This window comes from Engraulis encrasicolus, chromosome 12 (assembly GCF_034702125.1).
Source record: "Engraulis encrasicolus isolate BLACKSEA-1 chromosome 12, IST_EnEncr_1.0, whole genome shotgun sequence".
Taxonomy (NCBI): Eukaryota; Metazoa; Chordata; class Actinopteri; order Clupeiformes; family Engraulidae; genus Engraulis; species Engraulis encrasicolus.
The window spans coordinates 15783936-15805487 of NC_085868.1; the positions used below are offsets into that span (position 1 = coordinate 15783936).

General features: G+C 42.3%; 1 protein-coding gene across 4 annotated transcripts; it reads left to right on the plus strand.

Annotated features, from left to right (window-relative positions):
• Positions 1 to 865: 865 nt before the first annotated feature.
• On the plus strand, positions 866 to 19674 carry LOC134459366 (septin-11-like). Of its 4 annotated transcripts, none has more exons than XM_063211705.1 (10): positions 866 to 990; positions 2495 to 2609; positions 3668 to 3863; positions 4663 to 4849; positions 10521 to 10682; positions 11251 to 11347; positions 11991 to 12159; positions 13477 to 13609; positions 14118 to 14302; positions 15309 to 15570. In XM_063211705.1, exons 1-10 carry the CDS (start codon positions 961 to 963, stop codon positions 15376 to 15378), a joined length of 1344 nt encoding a protein of 447 aa, XP_063067775.1. In that variant the 5' UTR covers positions 866 to 960; the 3' UTR covers positions 15379 to 15570. The 4 variants fall into 4 exon arrangements, with proteins under 4 accessions (XP_063067775.1, XP_063067774.1, XP_063067776.1 ...); XM_063211704.1 differs by lacking the exon at positions 866 to 990 and adding an exon at positions 1647 to 1773; XM_063211706.1 differs by lacking the exons at positions 866 to 990; positions 15309 to 15570 and adding exons at positions 1648 to 1773; positions 17695 to 19674.
• Positions 19675 to 21552: the final 1878 nt, after the last annotated feature.

Sequence of the window (21552 nt, forward strand, 5' to 3'; positions counted from 1 at the left end):
ACATCCGGCAGCCTACTCACATGGGGTTGCTACATGGTCAAAGGGCAAACACTACTTCCAGGTTATTGTGACATTTGTGTCAAAGTAAAAGTTATCCGAGGAGGAAGAGTTATAATTTCAGATCAACGTGGGTTTTATCATCCACATTTTCGCTTCAAAATATATCCAACCGAAACAAAATTCACCCATATTATATTTCAAGTCACATCTTCATCCCTACTTCAAAATAACTCCAAAATAAGCATGCAAGATGCCAGAGAATTTAGAATACAGGGAGAAGATTCAGTCTGATTGGTTCCCATTGTGGCCAGTTAGCTTTGTGTACATACTGCAGTTCCCATGGAGTGTCCACTAGTTGGCGAGCGTCGGTAAGTCTTTCATTTGGGAAAATGTATGGAATGGAAAGGGGAGCCCATATGCTAAATACATTGCTACTGCAATTTCCAGTCACAAATCTCATCAACAAAACATTCCTGGTAAGCACTATGACTGGTGATTAACAATAGCCTGTATTGACAAATATTTCAGGTGTGTAGTTTTACAGCAGGGAAGAAGACTTGTTAGATCCACCTTCTTTGGGGGAAAAATATCGCTTCCGGAACAGCCCCAGACCTGGTCCATACCATTACAATAACAGAGGTGGATCACGTAATTTATGGGATAAGCCCAAGGATTTGTAAAATCACATTTGAAACATAGGTGAGTGGACCTTGATTTTTAGGTCTTCGTGTGTTCTTCACACCTCAATCTGTCGACGTGCAAACAAAACAAGGATGAAAATATTAAAAATATGTCAACAGTGCACCTCCTGCATGAACTTGACATGAAACAGCACTGCATTCCATTCGTGGTTACTGGGAAAAGTATTCAAACTTTCATTCGGTATCCTTGTCCCATATTCGGACTGTGACTGTTTATTTCGGGAATTCCTCTTTTTTGTAAGGAACAAACACAACTAACATGTCTGCATCCGACGTTGCGCGGCAAGGGGTACGTTTACAGCTTTCATAGCGTCGTTTTCATTCAAAAAACCTCTGTATCACAGAAAGTCAGCTAGCTGGCTGGCAAGTCGGCTAACTACAGCGTCTCAGGGCAAAATAATTATACCCTACTTGGCTTGTATAATGTAGTTACTAACTTTGTATGCTGGAATGGTTTATGGGAATTGTGAATAATGTATACATGGCTGTCATGACTAAACAACGTAGAAAACTATGTAATTAGAAATGAATAATTGAAATGAATTGTTATACAAAGAAAACAACAGCAGTCAGGAGGTCACTTTGTCTTTGAATAATCAAAAACTTAAATACATTGCATAAACAACCTGTCCAACCGCATTCAAGACAGGACCAACAACTCAATGTATATTCTTTCTGGATGAACCGGTTTACGTTGGATTATGGCAAATTGGGCCAGTGTAGACGATAGCCAGCTGTGACTAGCGCTTAACAGATGTGTGTAAAATTGTAGACCCCACATCCTCTTGAATCCGATGGTTTGAGTCCATTGACTACTCTCAATGTTTGAGTCGAGTCGACACGGGGAGTCAGGACTAGTTCACGACTGGGGTTGTTGGGCGTGGTTTGTTTGGATAGAACCCCGATTGTTGCGTTTATTGATGCGCATACTTGATGATTGTATTCTATCGTAGTGTAGGGCAGGCTGTATGACACGACCCCCACCACTCGGCTGGAAGAGATGCATAAAGCCAAAAGGAAAACTTCAACTTTTCCCAAGGGGGTAGAAAGGGTAGTAAAGGAGTACGATGAGGTGGGTGTCATACACTAAAAATGGAAAATATTCAGAATTGATATGGAATGTCAATGAAACGTCAATGAACCATACTGTACGCAGCCATGGGAGAAGCACAGTTCAGGTTTAATACAAGTGTTCACTCAGACTATTTATTACATTGGGAAAACAGGCTGTGACATTCATCCACACTTAATTGTGGACAGGAAATCATTTTTAAAGTAGGTCAACTCAAGACAGCCAGAAGCACTCAGCCCACTGATAGATAGCCTTGCTATCCCACAGTTACACATAGCAACAGACTTGCAATAACAGATGGGGATGCCTATAATATGACAAAGACCGAGAGACAGTGGTCTGGGGTCTTGCAGAAAGGGTTATGGGAAGAGACGGTTAGTACAGTGGGGGAGTAAGCTGCTCAGGGTTGCATGTTGGCGTTGATGGTCAGTAGCTGTTCAGACAGAGCTGTGTGTGTGGTGTTGATGACCAGTGAAGATGTCCTGTTCAGAATCAGACAGGGCTGTGTGTGTGGTGTTGATGACCAGTGAAGATGTCATGTTCAGAGTCAGACAGGACTGTGTGTTATGTTGACAGCCAGTAAAAGAATGGATAAGAATTCCGGGCCCCTGTCCTTGGTTAGTTCTTGGTTAGTTAGTTCGTTCAGGTGTGTGTTCGTGTGTGTTCATGTGTTGTATTGATGTCCAGTTCACATCACGTCTGCCTTTCTCTCCCCCCACAGGAGAAGAATGCACGGCCCCTGTCCTTGTCCGGTCATGTCGGCTTCGACAGCCTGCCTGACCAACTGGTCAACAAGTCCACCAACCAGGGATTCTGCTTCAACATCCTCTGCATCGGTAAAGCAATTAGCCTTACATTACATTACATTACATTACATTACACTTAGCTGACGTTTTTTTATCCAAAGCGACTCACACTTATTTTAAGTACAGGCTATTGGTTACAGTCCCTGGAGCAGTGTGGGGTTAGGTGCCTTGCTCAAGCGCACCTAAGCCATGGATTATGGTGGGGAGTGGTAAGAGTGGGATTCGAACCTGCAATCCTCTGATCTCCTTAACCATTAGCACCTTCTTTTTTGGTCAATTAACTAATTGACATCCTCTTTATTGGTTAACCATGCCCTCTACTCAACACCCTCTTGTTAATTAATATTGCACTATGCATTGGTAAACCAAGTAGTCAATCAATTCTCTGAATCTAGAAACCGGAATGGCTAATCCCCAGTTTTGACGGGCCTAATTGGCCTAATTCCCATTCATTAAACAGTTTAAAACCAAGGGGATTGGGCATCGCATTTGATTACTTTGACATTCACACGATCTCATGACTATTTGTATGCGGAATTACAGGTGTGAATTCAACCATTCATCGGCCACACTATGACTTAGCAGACACCATTATCCAACGCGACTTGCAGTTATTTAGGGTACAGGGCATTTGGTTTGCAGTCCATGGAGCAATGTGGCATGAGGACCCTTGCTCAAGGCCAGTTCAGTCATGAATGAGGTTGGGGTAGGAGATCACATTCTTTTAAAGTGGGTGGTACGGGTTGGGATTTGACCCTAAAGCCTTCTGAATTCTGGGGTGCAACTACATTAGCTACTTTGTTGTTTGCAATGCAATTTCCCATTGGCAACTACCCAAGTTGCTAACTGGCTAACAACTATGCTTTCAAGAAGGACCTACCGTGGCCTAATGGTAGGGCACTAGGCCCGGCGACTCAGGTTCGATCCCAGCACGGGTTCTTTGCCGACCCTTCCCCGTCTCTCTCTCCCACTTGATCCCTGTCCATATCCTCACTGTCCTATCACACAAATGAAGGCAAAAAGACCAAAAACACCCCCCAATGCTTTCGAGAAACACACCCCTGATTGGTCTGATGTTGTACCTGCAGGGGAGACGGGCATCGGCAAGTCCACGCTGATGGACACGCTGTTCAACACCAACTTCGAGAACTTTGAGTCGTCACACTTTGAGCCCAAGGTGAAGCTGCGGGCGCAAACCTATGACCTGCAGGAGAGCAATGTGAGACTCAAGCTCACCATCGTCAACACCGTGGGCTTCGGGGACCAGATGAACAAGCAGGAGAGGCAAGCAGCACTTTGTTGTTGTTGTTGTTGTTGTTGTTGTTGTTGTTGTTGTTGTTGTTGTCTTCTTCATGTAATTATTTTTATCATCTTTATGCTTCCTTCCACGGGGCTCAGTGACCAGATGAAGCAGAAGAGGCAACAACACACACACACACGCACACACACACACACACACGCACACACACGCACACACACCTAGTTTTGCATCTTCTTCTTCTTCTTCTTCTTAATAGTCTGCGCTTGTGTGCCATCAAGGACATCATTTGTATTATTGCATTGTATTACATTGCTTGAATCAACTTTATTGATTGATGTGCTATCATATTATTAATAGCTAATCTGATGTGTTCTTGTGAGTTGTCGTTACCATAGTTACCAGCACGTGGTGGACTACATCCACACACTGCTCACATTTGCAGCGTTTAACAAGCGACTAGGGATGCACCAATAGCGATACTGGTATCGGTATCGTCACCCGATACTGCTCATTATACTCGTACTCGTACTCGTCAAGCACTTGCCGTTACCAGGAACGATACTGCTATTACACAAAACAATTTTAGTATTCGGTATCGGCAAGTACACACATTAATGTGCTCGTACTTGTATCGGTTTTAAAAAAAGTGGTATCGGTGCATCCCTACTTGCGACGTTGTCGTTTCCATAGCTACCAGCACGTGGTGGGGCTGCAGCGTTTAACTTGCGATGTTGTCGTTTCCATAGTTAGTTACCACATCGACACACGGTGTGTTCACATTTGCAGTGTTTAACTTGCGACGTTGTCGACTCGTTTCCACAGTTACCAGCATGTGGTAGACTACATCGACACCCAGTTTGAGTCGTACCTGCAGGAGGAGCTGAAGATCAAGCGCTCGCTCCACAACTACCACGACTCGCGCATCCACGCCTGCCTCTACTTCATCGCACCGTCCGGACACTCGCTCAAGTCACTAGACCTGGTCACCATGAAGAAACTGGACAGCAAGGTACTGTCAGTGTGTGTGTGACTTGTGTGTGTGTGTGTGCGTGCGTGTGTGTGAGCGGTAACTCAAAAAGTTAAGCACGGATTTTGATGAAAGTTTGCGTTGGAGTTGGAGTTGTTGGAAATGACAAAAGGAGCAAGTGAGTCGATTTCGGTGGTAATGTGTTATGTGTTCTAGTTACAGTATGTGTTGACTATCATATAGCAGCTGTGTGAACGTTTCGGGACCAGTAAAAGACTATTGAAACGTGGAGGTACGTAGCCCGGTGTCTTTGGGCATAGCTGGAAATGCCAGTGAAACTAGGCAGTACTGAAATGTAGGCTAAGTAGATGGGAGAAGAGGTTTGTTAGCTTGGTTCACAGAGTGAACTGAAATGTATTTAATTAGCAGTGTGAAAATACTTTTGGCCATGTAGCCAAACTGAGTTTCGTAGCCAAACCACAAATGCGTACTAGTGCCCTGATGTAGTAGATGTTTGGGTGGTGACGAGGTCGGTCTAGATGTTGTTGAAATTCAGCATGAGTTTGGTTTCATCTATCCCTCTCCTCCTACACTGAGGGGTGTACGTGCAGTTTTGATGTCATTTCTGACTTGCTTGGCCATTTTTATTTCTGGTGTGTGCGTGTGTGCGTACGTGTGTGTGTTTGTGTGTGTGTGTGCGCGTGTGCAGCGTGTGTGTGTGTTGTGGTGAAATGGCTGCCACATATCTGCATATTTTTCCAGAAGCTGCCGTTTGATGTGTGTGTGTGTGTGTGTGTGTGTGTGTGTGTGTGTGTGTGTGTGTGTGTGTGTGTGTGTGTGTGTGTGTGTGTGTGTGTGTCAGAGGTGGAACGTAACTAAGTATTTTTACTTCGTTACTGTACTGAAGTAGTTTTTCTAATTTGTACTTACTTGAGTCAAAATAAAAATGCTGACTTTTACTTTAACTTAGTTACATTTTTTGACAATTGTACTTTCTACTCCTTACATTTCTAGAAGAAGATTTCGTTACTAGTACATTTATCCTAGGTTTTCCTGTTGTGTTTCGTGGATATTTGAGTAGCCTCAGCTGCGGACAGGGAGGCGGGACCAAGCCCCTCTTCCAAACTGAAAAGATAGTTTACAAAACATTCAGGACTCCATAGTAATGTTCAAATAGAACCGAAAACCGTTGCAGAAACGTTTTCCTATTGGATCATAGGCAGACATGGAGAAAGACAGCCATTGCGCGAGTAGGGCGGCTACTTGTACTTTTGTATCCAAAAAGTACATTTAAAAGTTAGTACTTAGGACTTTTACTTAAGTACATTTTTGGTGTACAACTTTTACTTTCACTTTGGTAATTTCGCAGGGTACTTCTACTTTTACTTAAGTACACAACTTCAGTACTTCTTCCACCTCTTGTGTGTGTGTGTGTGCGTGTGTGCGTGCGTGCGCGCACGCATGTGTGTGTGTGTGTGCGTGCGCTTATGTAGGCCTTGTAATCTGGATTCCCTTCCGCAACTCTCTCCCGTGAGAGCTCTGTGTTTGTTTGTACTGCTGCTGTAGGATGAGAAATGTTGATGCTAAGTGTTCTCTCTACCAGGTCTGGACTGGGAGAACAAAATGGCCCGGGCATTTTTGGCCCAGACCGGCCCCTCATAATCAGCAGAGCACATCCGACTACTTATTGACCAAGCGGCTTATACAAAAAGGCGCAATATTCATGCATGAATCTCTCTTTCAGCTACCAGAAAACACCAGGAAATGTGTGCTGACTATATCAACTATTTATTTAAATTGAATCTTAGTTTGAGCAGTGGTTTAGAAATGCAATACATGACCACACTCACAGCAAAAGTAATCTAGGCCTACTCTACTTCTCTCTCTAACTCAACCTCATCCTGGCCTGGTTTGACAAGATGAGAAGAGGGAGATAGATTATTTATCACAATGTATGCAGCACTTGCAAAATATTCAAATTAATATAGTTTTCAGTGTATAGCCTACTCATAAATTGACCTAGATTAATGTTAAATTGAGGGTTTCTTCTAACAGGTGCATTAGAAGAGGGGTTAATTTCCTGTTATCAAAATGCATCTCTCATTGCATAAGGAAGCTACTTTAATAGCTTGAATGATGAAAGAAAATCATGAACTGCCTATCACCACAATGCTTTAGTGTGTCAAATATGTTAAGAAAGCATTAACATACTGAAGTTTCAAAATGAGCAGTGCTGAAAGTGGTAGGCTACATATAAAATAATCTACAGATAAAACTGTAGCCTATCAGAAGCTTATTAAAAAAAATCTTCAATCATTTATCATTTCTAATTGTCCTGGATAAAATAACAGCTAAGAGAGATAGAGAGAGATGCTAGGTCTTTACCTACAGAATATGGTTTGATTGTGCTCCAAGAATAAAAAAAAATCCGTTTGGCAAACCTTTTTTTGTTTTCCACACGCGAGACGCGACAACCGTTACACGATATTTAGACATTTTCACTGCGTGGTAAATGTGATTACGCAAACAATCGCTGAATATTTAGTGAGAGTAGGCATGAGTTTGACAGTCTTCGAAACGCATTTACTACACGGTATGCTTTAGAACAACACCACTGGTGTTTCATTTAATGCTATACATTTGGCACACTGCCGTGGCTACTATATTATTCACGTCAGTGGTTTGGTGTATGGAATGTTTGTCTTCTCAATAGGTCCGCGAGTCGTGCGACCGGTTCAAAGCACTCAAGCACACTTATGGTGGTGGAAATTAATGGCCTATTTAATATTAATGTTTAATGCTGAAGTGAGAGTTGGGGAGAGGCATGGAATATCCTAAAGTTTGAAAGAACAGATCTTGACTTGACTCATACCTGTCAGGGCTCGTAGAGGCTATTGCCGCTTTCACCACCTGCTGTCTCCTAGCGTGCTCCATCATTTCCAACATGCAGAAGTTGTTGTCCTTCTCCTGCTGCTACAACACTACATGCGTGAACACATTATCTTGCCTCTGCTGCAAGTTTTTTTTTATCCCTTTTCCGCAATCTCTTCCACACCACCTTTTAGTTTTAGTCTCTCCATCGCTTGTGTCTCAAATTTTGCCCGGTTTGCCAGATTGCCAGTCCAGCCCTGCTCTCTACTCTGATTGGGCAGTGGGTTTCTTTCTCTGTTTCTTGTTTTCTTTGTTCCTTTCCTTTTATTTGTTTGGGAAGCATATTGAATTGCATCTGTGTATGAAATGCGCTATACGAATAAACTAGGTAACACCTGTCGGTTCTCTGAGGGAGATGAATGAGACATATCAGCATAGTGAGATGTCGTGATTCGACCGAAAGAGAACTTTGCCTTGGCATATGGAATTGAGAGGGTCTGCCCTCCAGCCTGGGTAAAGTGAGTAGAGTAGAGTGCTTTAGTCACTATAGGGAGATGATGTTTGGAAGCAACCCACAGGTGCCCACAAAATTAAAGATATATTAACAGCATAACCAATGAGATAAGAAAATATTAAGCTATAAAATATGCAATCAACTGATCATTCAGAGCAAGTGCAGGATTCAATTATTCACATGTAGACAGACAAACAAACAGACAGACAGACAGACAGACAGACAGACAGACAGACAGACAGACACTCACCAATTGAGCCAGATTCCATTGCATATGTCCATATGCATCTCACAGTTTAGCGAGTCTTGAAGTATTGAGGGGGGCAGGGGACGCATTGAGTTCTAAAGTCTGATGGCAGTGGGATAGAAACAGTCCTTCATCCTCTAGTCCGTTATATTTTGGACCACTATTAAAGGGGTATACCACTATTTTGGGGCTTAATACAGTTAAAATCGGCCAGGGTTTATAAAGTTGGTTAAGTGTCTTGTTTTTCATGTTAAGCGTTGTCTTGCTTTAAGACAAGTTAAAAGATGGAATATGTAGCTAAGCTAGTGAAAGTCAATGCATCACTGTAGCGATACACACATTTTTCATGCATCATACCAGAGTTGGCCTCAAGCTAATTTGTACATCAACAGTCCCTTGGCAGAGCATGAAAGCATGAAAACGTACAGATAAACATCCCGACCCTCCTCACCAAGGGAGGTCTCTCTAGAGCAGTGGTTCTCAAACTTTTTCCATCATTCCCCCCTTCAGAGAATGCTTCCGAGCCCCCCCAAGCAACAGCAGTACTCGCTGCGCAGAATCAAAGGAAAGGTGACTGGTGAGATTAAACAAAGAGGGACTGCAGTCGAATGCAGATGTGTGTTCATTTCCTATGCTATTGAAATTCATGACAATTAATAATGTAATGTTGGTGAGGGCTTTAAAATTATTGACTTATTGACGAGACAGGAAATCATTTCCTTGGGGCAAAAAAGCCCAAATCAGATGTCACACGCCCCCCCTGAGATAACTTTCCCCCCCAGGGGAGCTTACGCCCCACTTTGAGAAACACTGCTCTAGAGTATGATGATTATGAGGGAGATGTGAGATGTTTTTACAGGCCTGTTTGGCTCCTGAGGTCGTATGTAAGCGGTTGGACCAGAGATGTTCGAAAGGGAACCTAGAAAATCTGTGGTTGGACTTCGTCGGCCTCAGTGGAATAGGATGAGCATTGACATGGGACCTGCGATCTCTTTCAGCTGGACTCTCCAGGGGGCTATACTAAGAAGCTGCTTCAGGAGCAGACCAGGTTAAGTTCACTTTTAGGGCTTTAAGGCCGACCAGAACGGAGCCGGAGCTGGTGCCCGCACCAGTTACATTTGGCACTTAAGTGCTTATCTGCGAACCCCACGTGTTCATACCGGTCTCTGAACTTTTTCCGCACGTGACTGTGTTACCCGGATGAATCTGCTGACGGCCACGCTGCGTCACGGTTCGCGGAGGAAAACCTAGTATTTTGCGGTTCGCATTGCGAACCAACTTTCCGGTTCGCCAACGCAAATATCTGTGGGGTGAACACGACAGCCGGTTCACGATTAGGTTCGGGAACGGGCTCCAGCACGGTTCTCAGTTGGCCTGAAAGCGCTACTTGTGGCAGAGGTAAATCATGTAATAGAAGAGCCTAGGGTCCTCATTTTCAACTAAATGATGCCTGCAGCTACATCTATTAGCAAATTGACCGCTTCCTGTTGGTAAATAAGCCTGTTTTATCACCTAACCATGTTCTTAGTAGTTCTACCCTCCAGGTATCTCTTGTTGACCAGGTTCACAGGTGCTTTGAGGTCTGTCTTGTACTATAGGGCCCAGTGGGGTTTGTCTTGCGCAGGTTGAATGGGAGCTTCTTGCTCTGCGACAGCAAGGATGTGACGAGGAGGCCCTGCTGTGGGGCACTGGGTTACCACACTGGCGACCCAGGGTTCGATTCCGGCCCGGGTCATTTGCCAATCCTTCCCCGTCTCTCTCTCCACACTCGTTTCCTGTCTCTCCTCCACTGTCCTGTCAAAAAAAACAAAGGCAAAAAAGCCCTTTTAAAAAAAAGGGGGTGTGACGAGGAGAGAGTGAACTGGTAGACAATAGAAGTCACAGACTCACTCAGGCAACACTGGGGTGTGCGCCGGTGAGAACCAACATGGGGTGTGACTCATTATAGTAAACTGGTAACTATGAAGACCGTGGCTTATTGAAGAAGGGTGTGATCTATGGCAAACCATGCCAACTATGGGGTAAGAACGTTTCCCAGCAGCTTTTTATTTTATTTTATTTTTTTCTTCTGTCGACTCCAGGTGAACATCATTCCTGTGATCGCCAAAGCTGACACCATCTCCAAGAGTGAGCTGCACAAGTTCAAGATCAAGATCATGAGTGAGCTGGTGAGCAACGGAGTGCAGATCTACCAGTTCCCCACCGACGACGAGACCGTCTCCAAGATCAACACTGCCATGAATGTAAGAGGCATTAGTAGTATATGCACACACACACACACACACACACACACACACACACACACACACACACACACACACACACACACTCTTTCCCGCTCCTCTCTCTCTCTCTCTCTCTCTCTCTGTTTGGGTTTAGTCACACATGCCTGTCATTCCTGCTGTTGTGAGGGGTTGATGTTTCCGCTGCGGGCCAGGCAGTAAATAAATAGTAAAACATCTATAAATAATAAGGACATTAAATATCCATCATTTTTATAAACAGCGAGATTATAATCATAACAGCAACATCATAATCATAATACCTGCATGTGTGTGTGTGTGTGTGTGTGTGTGTGTGTGTGTGTGTGTGTGTGTGTGTGTGTGTGTGTGTGTGTGTGTGTGTGTGTGTAGTGTGTGTGTGTGTAGTGTGTTTGTTTGTGCTCAGGACCACTTATACTATCTGTGCATTCATAACGTGTGTGTGTGTGTGTGTGTGTGTGTGTGTGTGTGTGTGTGTGTGTGTGTGTGTGTGTGTGTGTGTGTGTGTGTGTGTGTGTGTGTGTGTGTGTGTGTGTGTGTGTGTGAGCAGGGCCACCTCCCGTTTGCAGTGGTGGGCAGTACGGAGGAGGTGAAGATTGGCAACAAGATGGTGAAGGCTAGGCAGTACCCCTGGGGGGTGGTGCAAGGTAAGATCAGGAGAACTGGATTTCATAATAATAAACTGTATTTGTATAGAACAGTTGCAAGACATGGGGCGCAATGTGCTTAACAGTTAGATTAACAACAATTTTAAACCATAAATAAAGAAATGAAGTAAAATCAGGTAAATTGGGCCACTTTTCTGCATATTGATTAATGGAAAAAAGTGGCCCAATTTACCTGACTTTTCCATAGATAAATAAATAAATAAAATAAATTAATTAAATAATAGATTATACAATAAAATGAGTATGGAGCCAAAAACCAAGTGGAGAACAAAAAACAAGTCGTGTATAGTCTCAAGGAACAGGGGAAAAAAAAGTTTTTCCTAATTGTTTTGTCGTGGGTGAGAAAACTATAAAAGTGCAAACACATTAAGTTTAGTGACCGGTTAGGGTTAGGGATTGTTTTGGTTAGGGACCCAAGTTTTAGCATTCACTGGTTTGTGATAATGGGAGTCAATGGAATGTCCTCCCAAGGATAATAATACATATGTGTGTGTGTGTGTGTGTGTGTGTGTGTGTGTGTGTGTGTGTGTGTGTGTGTGTGTGTGTGTCTGTGTGTGTGTCTGTGTGTGTGTCTGTGTCTGTGTCTGTGTCTGTGTCTGTGTGTGTCCACTCTCCATCCCAGTGGAGAATGAGAACCACTGTGACTTTGTGAAGCTGCGTGAGATGCTGATCTGCGTGAACATGGAGGACCTGCGGGAGCAGACGCACACGCGCCACTACGAGCTGTACAGGAGATGCAAACTAGAGGAGATGGGCTTTAAAGACACCAACCCGGAGAGCAAACCTGTCAGGTGTGGAGACACACACACACACACACACACACACACACACACACACACACACACACGAGATGGGATTTAAAGACACCAACCCAGAGAGCAAGCCAGTCAGGTGTGGAGACCACACACACACACACACACACACACACACACACACACACACACACACACACACACACACACACACACACACACACACACACACACACACACACACACATTAGATGGGATTCAAGGACACCAAGCCAGTCAGTTTGGTTGGTGTGCAGAGGCACATCCTGTCACCAGGCATCCGTGTGGTCTGTAGATGGTGAATAACAGCTAAGACTACAGTAGTGATTAACACTCTCTGTGAGATTTTTTGTTGTTTATTTCCAGAATTCATGCTACCCATTCACTAATGTTACCTTTTCCATGAATACTTACCACCACCATCAAATTCTAAGTATTCATTATGACTGAAAAAATTGCAATTTTCATACATGAAGTCATACATACAATTTTCATACATGAAAAGGGGGATCTTCTCCATGGTCCGCCATTTTGAATTTCCAGAAATAGCCATTTTTAGCTGCAAAAATGACTGTACTTGGGCCATACTCGAAAATAATAGTTTATTGTTTAGTAAACTTTCATGAAAAGATCACATTTGGCAATAGTCAGCCCAGTTTCAATGAGCAGCATAGTTGCAGTACCTTTTTTGGCCCTTTCCTGCATAGTGTCCCTATAAGTTTTTTTATTTTACATCAGACATGTAAAGGTTTTATGTTTCACTTGACCTGTTTCGACGGTATAACTTCGGTCTTCATCAGAGGGCCTAAGTGTTATTTAAACAGTTAGACATATTGAACGTTATACATCGGCAGTAGTGATTATTTGTGAATTTTCATTCTATTGAATTTTCGCTTGGGGCCCCAACTTACCCTAGAATCACCTCCCTTGATATGCAGTGCCAGACTAATGCACACACAATTAATAATAGCCGATAATACACACACACACACACACACACACACACACACACACACACACACACACACACACACACACACACACACACACACACACACACAGAAGGAACAGAAATTGAAATTGTGATAATGCAGTATGTCAGTGATGTGTGTGTGTGTGTGTGTGTGTGTGTGTGTGTGTGTGTGTGTGTGTGTGTGTGTGTGTGTGTGTGTGTGTGTGTGTGTGTGTGTGTGTGTGTGTGCATGCAAATATATCAAAGACCATAGATGTATTCCATTCATATGTGTATCATGTGTGAATATATTTATATAGTAATGTGTGTGTGTGTGTGTGTGTGTGTGTGTGTGTGTTGTGTAGTCTGCAGGAGACGTACGAGGCTAAGCGTCAGGAGTTCCTGGGGGAGCTGCAGAGGAGAGAGGAGGAGATGAGGCAGATGTTTGTGCAGCGCGTCAAGGAGAAGGAGATGGAACTGAAAGAAGCAGAGAGAGAGGTACGCCGCGCACGCACGCACGCACGCACACACACACCTACATACGTGGTGCTAAAGATGCATGACATGTCCCCACGAGGTGCTTGCCGCCAAGGGCTGTATTTTAAAGGATATGTGCAAGACATTGGGCCCTTTTTCTATCTTTCTATTTAATTTTTAAAAATGTTCGATCATGTCTCCGTTTTTTTTTCTTTTCTTTTCTTTTTTATCTCAGCCTGCTTCAGAATGCCTAGTCATGCGCATGTCCGTAAAATCACCTTAAAGTTTAACATCCATGCTTGTTTTTTGTTTTTTTAAATACTTCTCACTGATTGGTAAGTGGTCTTATCTATCTATCTATCTGTCTGTCTGTCTGTCTGTCTGTCTGTCTGTCTGTCTGTCTGTCTGTCTGTCTGTCTGTCTGTCTGTCTGTCTATCTATCTATCTATCTATCTATCTATCTATCTATCTATCTATCTATCTATCTATCTATGTTCCTCTACCCCTCTCCCCCTCTCTCTCTCTGCAGCTCCAGGGTAAGTTTGAGCAGCTGAAGCGCCTCCACACGGATGAGAAGAGTAAGCTGGATGACAAGAGGAGGACGCTGGAGGACGAGATCAACTCTTTCGGGAAGAAGAAGGCGGCCGCCGAGCTGCTGCAGGGACAATCATTTAACACCAACACCAACGCCAAGAAGGATAAGGACCGCAAGAAGTAAGGAATACGCACATGTACGCACGCACACGTACACACACACACACCAGGCTGTCATCATGTTTTAACGTATGTATCGCACGCTAGTGCATTCAGCGTGTTGGTGCGACACCTTTTGAAGTGAAGGCGTGCTCCTCAACACAACGGTGCACTTTTGACACGTGATGAGGTTTGTGCAGTTTTCACGCCGTGTCTGCGATTTTGTTTGGTTCTGCTGCTTTACTTTTGCCAAGAACAGCGACATTAGGCGAATTTCTAGCTAAATCGTGTCTAAACCAAAACCATCCCTAAACCTAACCTGTCACAGGGCGTTGTGGAGCATGCCTTAACATGCAAAGGTGTATTGGACACACGCGATAGTGGGTTCAAATCAGTGTGTCATCTATACGCAATGCATGATGACATGTTGCACACACACACACACACACACACACACACACACACACACACACACACACACACACACACACACACACACACACACACACACACACACACACACACACACACACACACACACAGCAGAGCTAGATGCAAAATGCAATAAATCTATTTTGTGGAAAGTTGGAAATTTAAGGGTTTGAATATTAGACAGTTAGTTTAATGATGCTCAGATGCAGCATATCCACCGTAACACTGCAAACATCTTAAATTTGTTAGAAAATCAATGTAGTATAAATGTATGGAATATCATATGTAATTAATATATGATAAATAATTATCAGTCAGAGACATTCAGGGCTCTAAATGAATATTCCAGCCAACCAGAGAAATGCTGGTGAAATATCAGTTTGGCTGGTAGAAAAGACCAACTTCCTAGCCACTTTGACCTATTAGTGAGTGTGCGTTTGGCTAGTGAGATTAACATCTACGAACCAACCATTTTGGGCTGGTGATGAAAAAAGTTAACTTAGAGCACTGGAGACATAGAATGGTAAGACAGTGTCTCGGACAGAACATACTAACTATCCGTTTTCTTTTTAAAAAATGCTCTGTATTCATGCAGGTCGACATTTCATAGCCTGCCATCGTGGCCATGGCGTGGCAGTTTACATCGCAACGGTGGACACGACTAACAACACTCCAACTAACAACACTTTTCTCGGTTTCCTCAGTTTTTTTGTTTTTTTTTTTAAGTCAGAAGTCGGAAGTTGTTTTTTTGTTTATTTATTTGTGTGCAAACTAACAGGCCAGGCACATTGAGTCAATACATAAAGAAGTAAGACATTGTAAGACATTAAAATAAAAATATATTACAAGAAAAAGTCCATGAGGTTGTTCAGATCTTTTGTTTTTGCCATGAGTCTGGCTGTAGCAGGGAAGAAGCTACAGTATGTAAGCTATGTATTTTATGAGACAGGATAGTGGAGGAGAGACAGGAAGCATGTTGTGAGAGAGAGTCGGGGAAGGGCTGGCAAAGGACCCGGGTCGGAATCGAACCCGGGTCGGCTGTGTAGCAGACGAGTGTAGGGCCCTATCTGCTTTACTATGTAAGCACAGTGCCTCAGATTTCCTCAAACCACCCCTGCAGGTTGGGGCTTGGAGGCTAAGGTCTGTCATTTGCCTGGGTGGATAGTATTGAAGGCAGAAGTTGTAATCCAGAAAGAGCATCCTGACGTACTATACTGCCCTACAATTTCAGAACGCAGTATAATTCAAAATGCCAAACTGAGAAAAAAGGCTTTTAAGTTTCCTTTCTGTCCACGCGACTGTGTTGGAGGTAAAGCGGTGATGACACTTCCATATAATACTTTTTTATGGTGAAAATTTATGCACACAAGAAAAAAGCAAAAAAACCAACATTCTCATTACTTTTTAGCTGAAAAATCATTATACTGCGCTCTGTTGTGGTATTACTGTCTACACCAAAACCACGGTGTCAATGGAGAAGTGCAGTATAATTCGCATTATACTGCGTTCTTGGCTAGTACGACGTAACCTCCTAAAACCAAAAAGCGCAGTATAATCAGTTTTTTGCGTTTTTTTCCGAAACGGGACCAAGTTGGGCCAAAAAAATTTAACACAAGAAAAAGAAGGTATTTTAAAGCCAATTTCCGGTCTAAACCCATTTTCGACCATTTTCAAGATACTGCGTTCTGATATTGTAGGGCAGTATACTGTACGTCCTGCTGCTCTATGGGTGTTCTAAGGTGTGGCGTAAAGTTATTGCTACTGCATCCATTCACTGAATGGTTGGGATGGTATGGTAGGTAAACTTGAAAGGGGTCAGTAGTGTCCTGGACTATGTAATTGTGGGATAGGACCAGTTTTTCTAGGCACTTTATGGCAACTAATGTAAATGCCTCGTGCCTGATGTCATGTAGAGTTTGTGTATCATCTTGTCTTTTTCGAACTGTCATAATATAGGTTTTTTTATATATATAATATGAGGGGCTAGAGCTCTAAATGAACCCTTTTCATCACCAGCCAAAATGGATAATATTAGATGTTAATCTCACTAGTCAAACACAGGCTCATTAATGACTCAAAGTGGCTAGTAAAGTTGGTCTTTTATATCAGCCAAACTGAAATTTCACCAGCATTTGGCCGGTTGGCTGGTGTTAATTTAGAGTCCTGTGAAGGACTAATACCTGTGATAAAGGCAATTGAAAAAAAGATCACACCAGCCAGTTGTTTGCAACAAGCCTTCAGTGTTCCAGGGAGAACCCCATCAGCTCCTGCGGCTTTGAGGGGGTTTACCTTCTTCAGGGCTTTGAAGATCTGCTTGAGAGTCATCTGGTAGGCTTTGATGGTCGAATGGCGATTTTATCCAGTATTAAACCTGGCATAGAAGGTTTTTAGGCCATCTGGAATGCATAGTGTCTTAGAAGTCTGTGGGTGTTGATTAGATTTGTTCGATTTGTTATACTGTAAAAGGTTAACATAAAATAAAAGGTTTATTATATACTTTGTACAAGGTATCAGGAGGATACCACAAAAAGCTCAAAGGAGCTCATTATTTCCATTGTGTTCCTTAATGTTTATCTATGAAGTTGTTTACAGGGGTGCAATTAATGTGTGCAAAAAAATGGCGTTTATCGCATTTTGCATCTTGGTTCCACATCCACACACACACAAACACACACTCACACACTACTTAACACCGAACACTACTTAACATCGAACACGATTCTTAATCCAAACCTTTCCCTGAAGAAATGTTATTGAGGGAAAAAAATCTTTGAATCTTGACAGAACACAAGTTGGAACATAAAACTGTTGGCACATAAAAAAAGCACTTGCATGGGCCCAGCTTAGAATTTAGGCCGAATCTGTGAAACTGCCACAGGTTTTTTGTGTCTCAAGGTGCCATATTCATTTCTTGGAATTCTGTGAGCTCGTGTTGCATGATAAATATCTGACCTCTCTTCCCTTCCCTTCTCTTCCCACAGCTCCGGCTTCATGTGAAGACCACTGGAAAGATCTGCCGCCTCCCTATGGCATCACCGTTACCATGGGAAACATCACATCACACCATCACCGTTACCATGGAAACCGGCAATTACAAAACTCTCTCGCATCACCCCTTCACTTCTTGTCCTTCTTTGCACAGGGTATATCTTCATGTGTACGTACGTATGTCTGTGTGTGTGTTTGAGAGAGCAGCTGGGTTTAGGTAGTTTACACCACACTGTGTGTATGTGTAGAAGCACAGAAGCCATGGCTGCTCTGCCCCCCCCTCCCCACACTACGTGTGAACAAGCCAAGTGACCTTTGAACTTTATTGGGTCAGATGATTACTCAGAACTCTTCCTTTTAACTTTGTTACTTATGCATCAAACTTGCTGAGAACGACCCAGGTGCCAAACATCCTGCAGCAATGTGTCTGAGTGACTGACTGGCAGGATTTAACATGCCGTGACAGGAATGCACAATCCCATTAGAATCTTCCGGTAGTGGAATTTGGAATGTCCACCAGTGTTCTTCACCATAAATCTTCACCCACTTGCTGTAGGTCTGCTGTAGAGTTCCGCTGTCTAGTTTCGATAAGTCAGACATTCCCTCTTTGATTTACACACAATTCATTTTTTCCCTCAAGAGGTTCACGTCATTTATATATATTTCATTTCTTTTTTTTCCCCTGTTTATTATTTGAAGTTACACTTATTTGCATGTATTTGTGTTTTTTATATATATATATATAAAGGTGTGGTTCTGTCTTTGTATACTTTTGAATATGAATCACAATGTAGGATGACTGTTTTTGACTGTGAGTGTGTATGCATCTGTGGTTTTGAGTGTGTGGGCGGGACTGGGTGTGGAGTTACTAGGGTTAAGGTTTTGGCAGTAGGATCTGCTCAGGGTTAGTGATTATGGGCCACAGAAACCCTTTAAAAAAACTTAAAAGCCGCTTCAAATACACATGTTCATATCATTCTAAATTTGTCATCAAGTTTAATCTCCGGCTTCATGCTTTCGTTGGATTAATGGTGTGTAGCATGTTGGGGCAAAACGGCAAAGGTCGGGCAATTGCCCAGGGCCTCGTCCAATCAGGGCCCCTCGTCGTTGCATTACAGTTTTCGTGCCCCTCAAAAAATGGTTCCTTGTCCAGGGCCTCAGATTTCCCTAAAACTGCCACTGGTTAGGGCTATAAGGTTTTGGCTGATTTGAGAAAAGCAGGCTTTAACGGCTATGGGTTTGTGGCTAATTACAATAAGCTTGCCGCTGATTCGATTAAGATCCGAATTTAAGATTCTGAGGTCACACTAAGAAGCCGTTTACACGTATATGTATCTTTTTGAGAACGCATTGGTTTTGGCCTTTCGTTTACACGTTAACAGTTTTAAAATATCCCATTCAGGGGGCTAAAACGTAGTTTTTATTTTTATTCACATGTTGCGTTTATACCCAAACAAGATAAAAAAAATATCCAGATTTTAAAATATCTGGATACGTGTAAACGGCACCTAACCCTGAAGCATCGCTGCCCTCCTCTACAGAGCTGAAGATCAATAGTGGCACTATGCAATTCATAATAAACTCCCAAGTATTTTTGAAAAGCAAAACACAAAGAAATAATGTTTTAAAATGTTTAAATGGAATTCAGGTACTGCCACTAGTAACACAAGAGTGCCTTTTGAAAAACACTAAAGTATTAAATAGTAACATGGCTGCTTACATTTGAAGAAAACGCACTCACTTGATAAGACTCTTCTGTGTATTTGTGCTGTTTAAGATCTGTATGTGTGTGTGTGTATAGTTACTCTCACATGATGCCTGAACACTTTTTACCTTTTGTAACCACGAGTCAATTTATTTTTCCCCCTTCTTGCATTTGTAGTATGAAAGTAATACATTTATATTTATCTCAACTGTTTACATGGGGTTTACGAACAAACACAAATGCTGAAATAAAACTTTGTAATAATCTACTTGTGTAATCTCCTGCATTTTGCTGTTATATTTTTTGGTGTTATCACTATTCGTTATGTGTTATTGAGGTACAGTAGGCACAAGTATTCTTGTCTCCTTAGTAGAGATTCACCAATACCGATACCAATAACGGACAGGGCGCGGATTTGCACTAAAATGGTGGTATCGGTATCGGCGAGTACCAACAAATAAGGCACTGATACCATTTACCGACACTTGACACTTGAATGCAGCCTTGAACTTAGTTTTTATATCAGAGGTATTTAAAAAGTACACAAAGGTAGGCAGCAGCCTGACAAAGCCATGATGGCAATGATTTTACATCCAAGTAGTATGCAGCCCTTCATATACAGTACAGGTCCTTCTCAAATAATTAGCATATTGTGTTAAAGTTCATTTTTTCCCCATAATGTAATGATAAAAAATAAACATTCATATGTTTTACATTCATTGTACAACAACTGAAATATTTCAGGTCTTGTTTTGCTTTAATATTGATGATTTTGGCATACAGCTCATGAAAACCCAATATTCATATCTCAAAAAATTAGCATATCATGAAAAGGTTGTCTAAACAAGCTATTAACCTAATCATCTGAATTAACCAATTAACTCTAAACACTGGTAAAAGCTTCCTGAGGCTTTAAAAAAAAAAGAAGAATCTCATTCTAATTTGCCAGACAGAACATTCCATTGACTTTCAATGGAGTTTCATTTCTGGTCAATTAGAATTAGATTTTTCTTATAAATAGAAACACTTGGTATGGAAATCTATGGAGTATAATGAAGAGGGAGGTGTGGGTCACCAGATCAAAGAACAAAAAACAGCTGACAGCTAAGCATCAATGATGTCTGGGCTTTCATAACCCTCATGCAATGCCACTACCACTGACTCCAATGTTAAACACAGTCAGGTCAGCAGTCTAACCCATGACTGCGGTTTTGAGTAATGAACAAGGCTGAGACTTTTCAAAGCCTCAGAAAGCTTTTACCAGTGTTTAGAGTTAATTGGTTAATTCAGATGATTAGGTTAATAGCTTGTTTAGACAACCTTTTCATGATATGCTAATTTTTTGAGATATGAATATTGGGTTTTCATGAGCTGTATGCCAAAATCATCAATATTAAAACAAAACAAGACCTGAAATATTTCAGTTGGTGTGCAATGAATGTAAAACATACAGTGCCCTCCATTATTATTGGCACCCCTGGTTGAGATGTGTTTTTTAGCTTCCAATTATTATTATTTTTCTCTAAATAATATGGGACCTTCATGGAAAAAAAGAGAAAAATCCAACCTTCAATACAAGTGCATTTATTCAGTGGGGAAAAAATCCCACATAAAGAAATAATTATTTGACATCAAATAATGTGTGTCACAATTATTAGCACCCCTGTTGTTAATATTTTGTACAACCCCCTTTTGCCAACAAAACAGCACCTAATCTTCTCCTATAATGTTTCACAAGATGGGAAGAGACAGAAAGAGGGATCTTCAGCCATTCCTCTTTGCAGAATCTCTCTAAATCATCCAGAGACCTGGGTCCTCTCCTCTGTACTCTCCTCTTCAGCTCACCCCACAGGTTCTCAATGGGGTTGAGGTCTGGGGACTGAGATGGCCATGGGAGGAGCTTGATTTTGTGTCTGGTTAAACCATTTCTTTGTAGAATTTGGCCATAATGTTTAGGGTCATTGTCTTGGCTGAAAGACCCAGTGACGAACCCATCTTCAGCTTTTTGGCAGAGGGCAACAGATTTTGATTTAAAATGTCCTGGTATTTCAAAGCATTCATGATGCCATGCACCCTAACAAGCTTCCCAGGGCCTTTGGAAGCGAAACAGCCCCACAGCATCACTGACCCACCCCCATACTTCACA

Bases quoted from the DNA above. Each gene is read 5' to 3' on its own strand.
- LOC134459366 (XM_063211704.1), top strand. From the start codon at position 1,702: ATGCATAAAGCCAAAAGGAAAACTTCAACTTTTCCCAAGGGGGTAGAA. The intron at 10,683-11,250 runs GTAAGAGGCATT...GTGTGTGAGCAG, and splicing joins AGATCAACACTGCCATGAAT to GGCCACCTCCCGTTTGCAGT. The intron at 11,348-11,990 runs GTAAGATCAGGA...TCTCCATCCCAG, and splicing joins CCCCTGGGGGGTGGTGCAAG to TGGAGAATGAGAACCACTGT.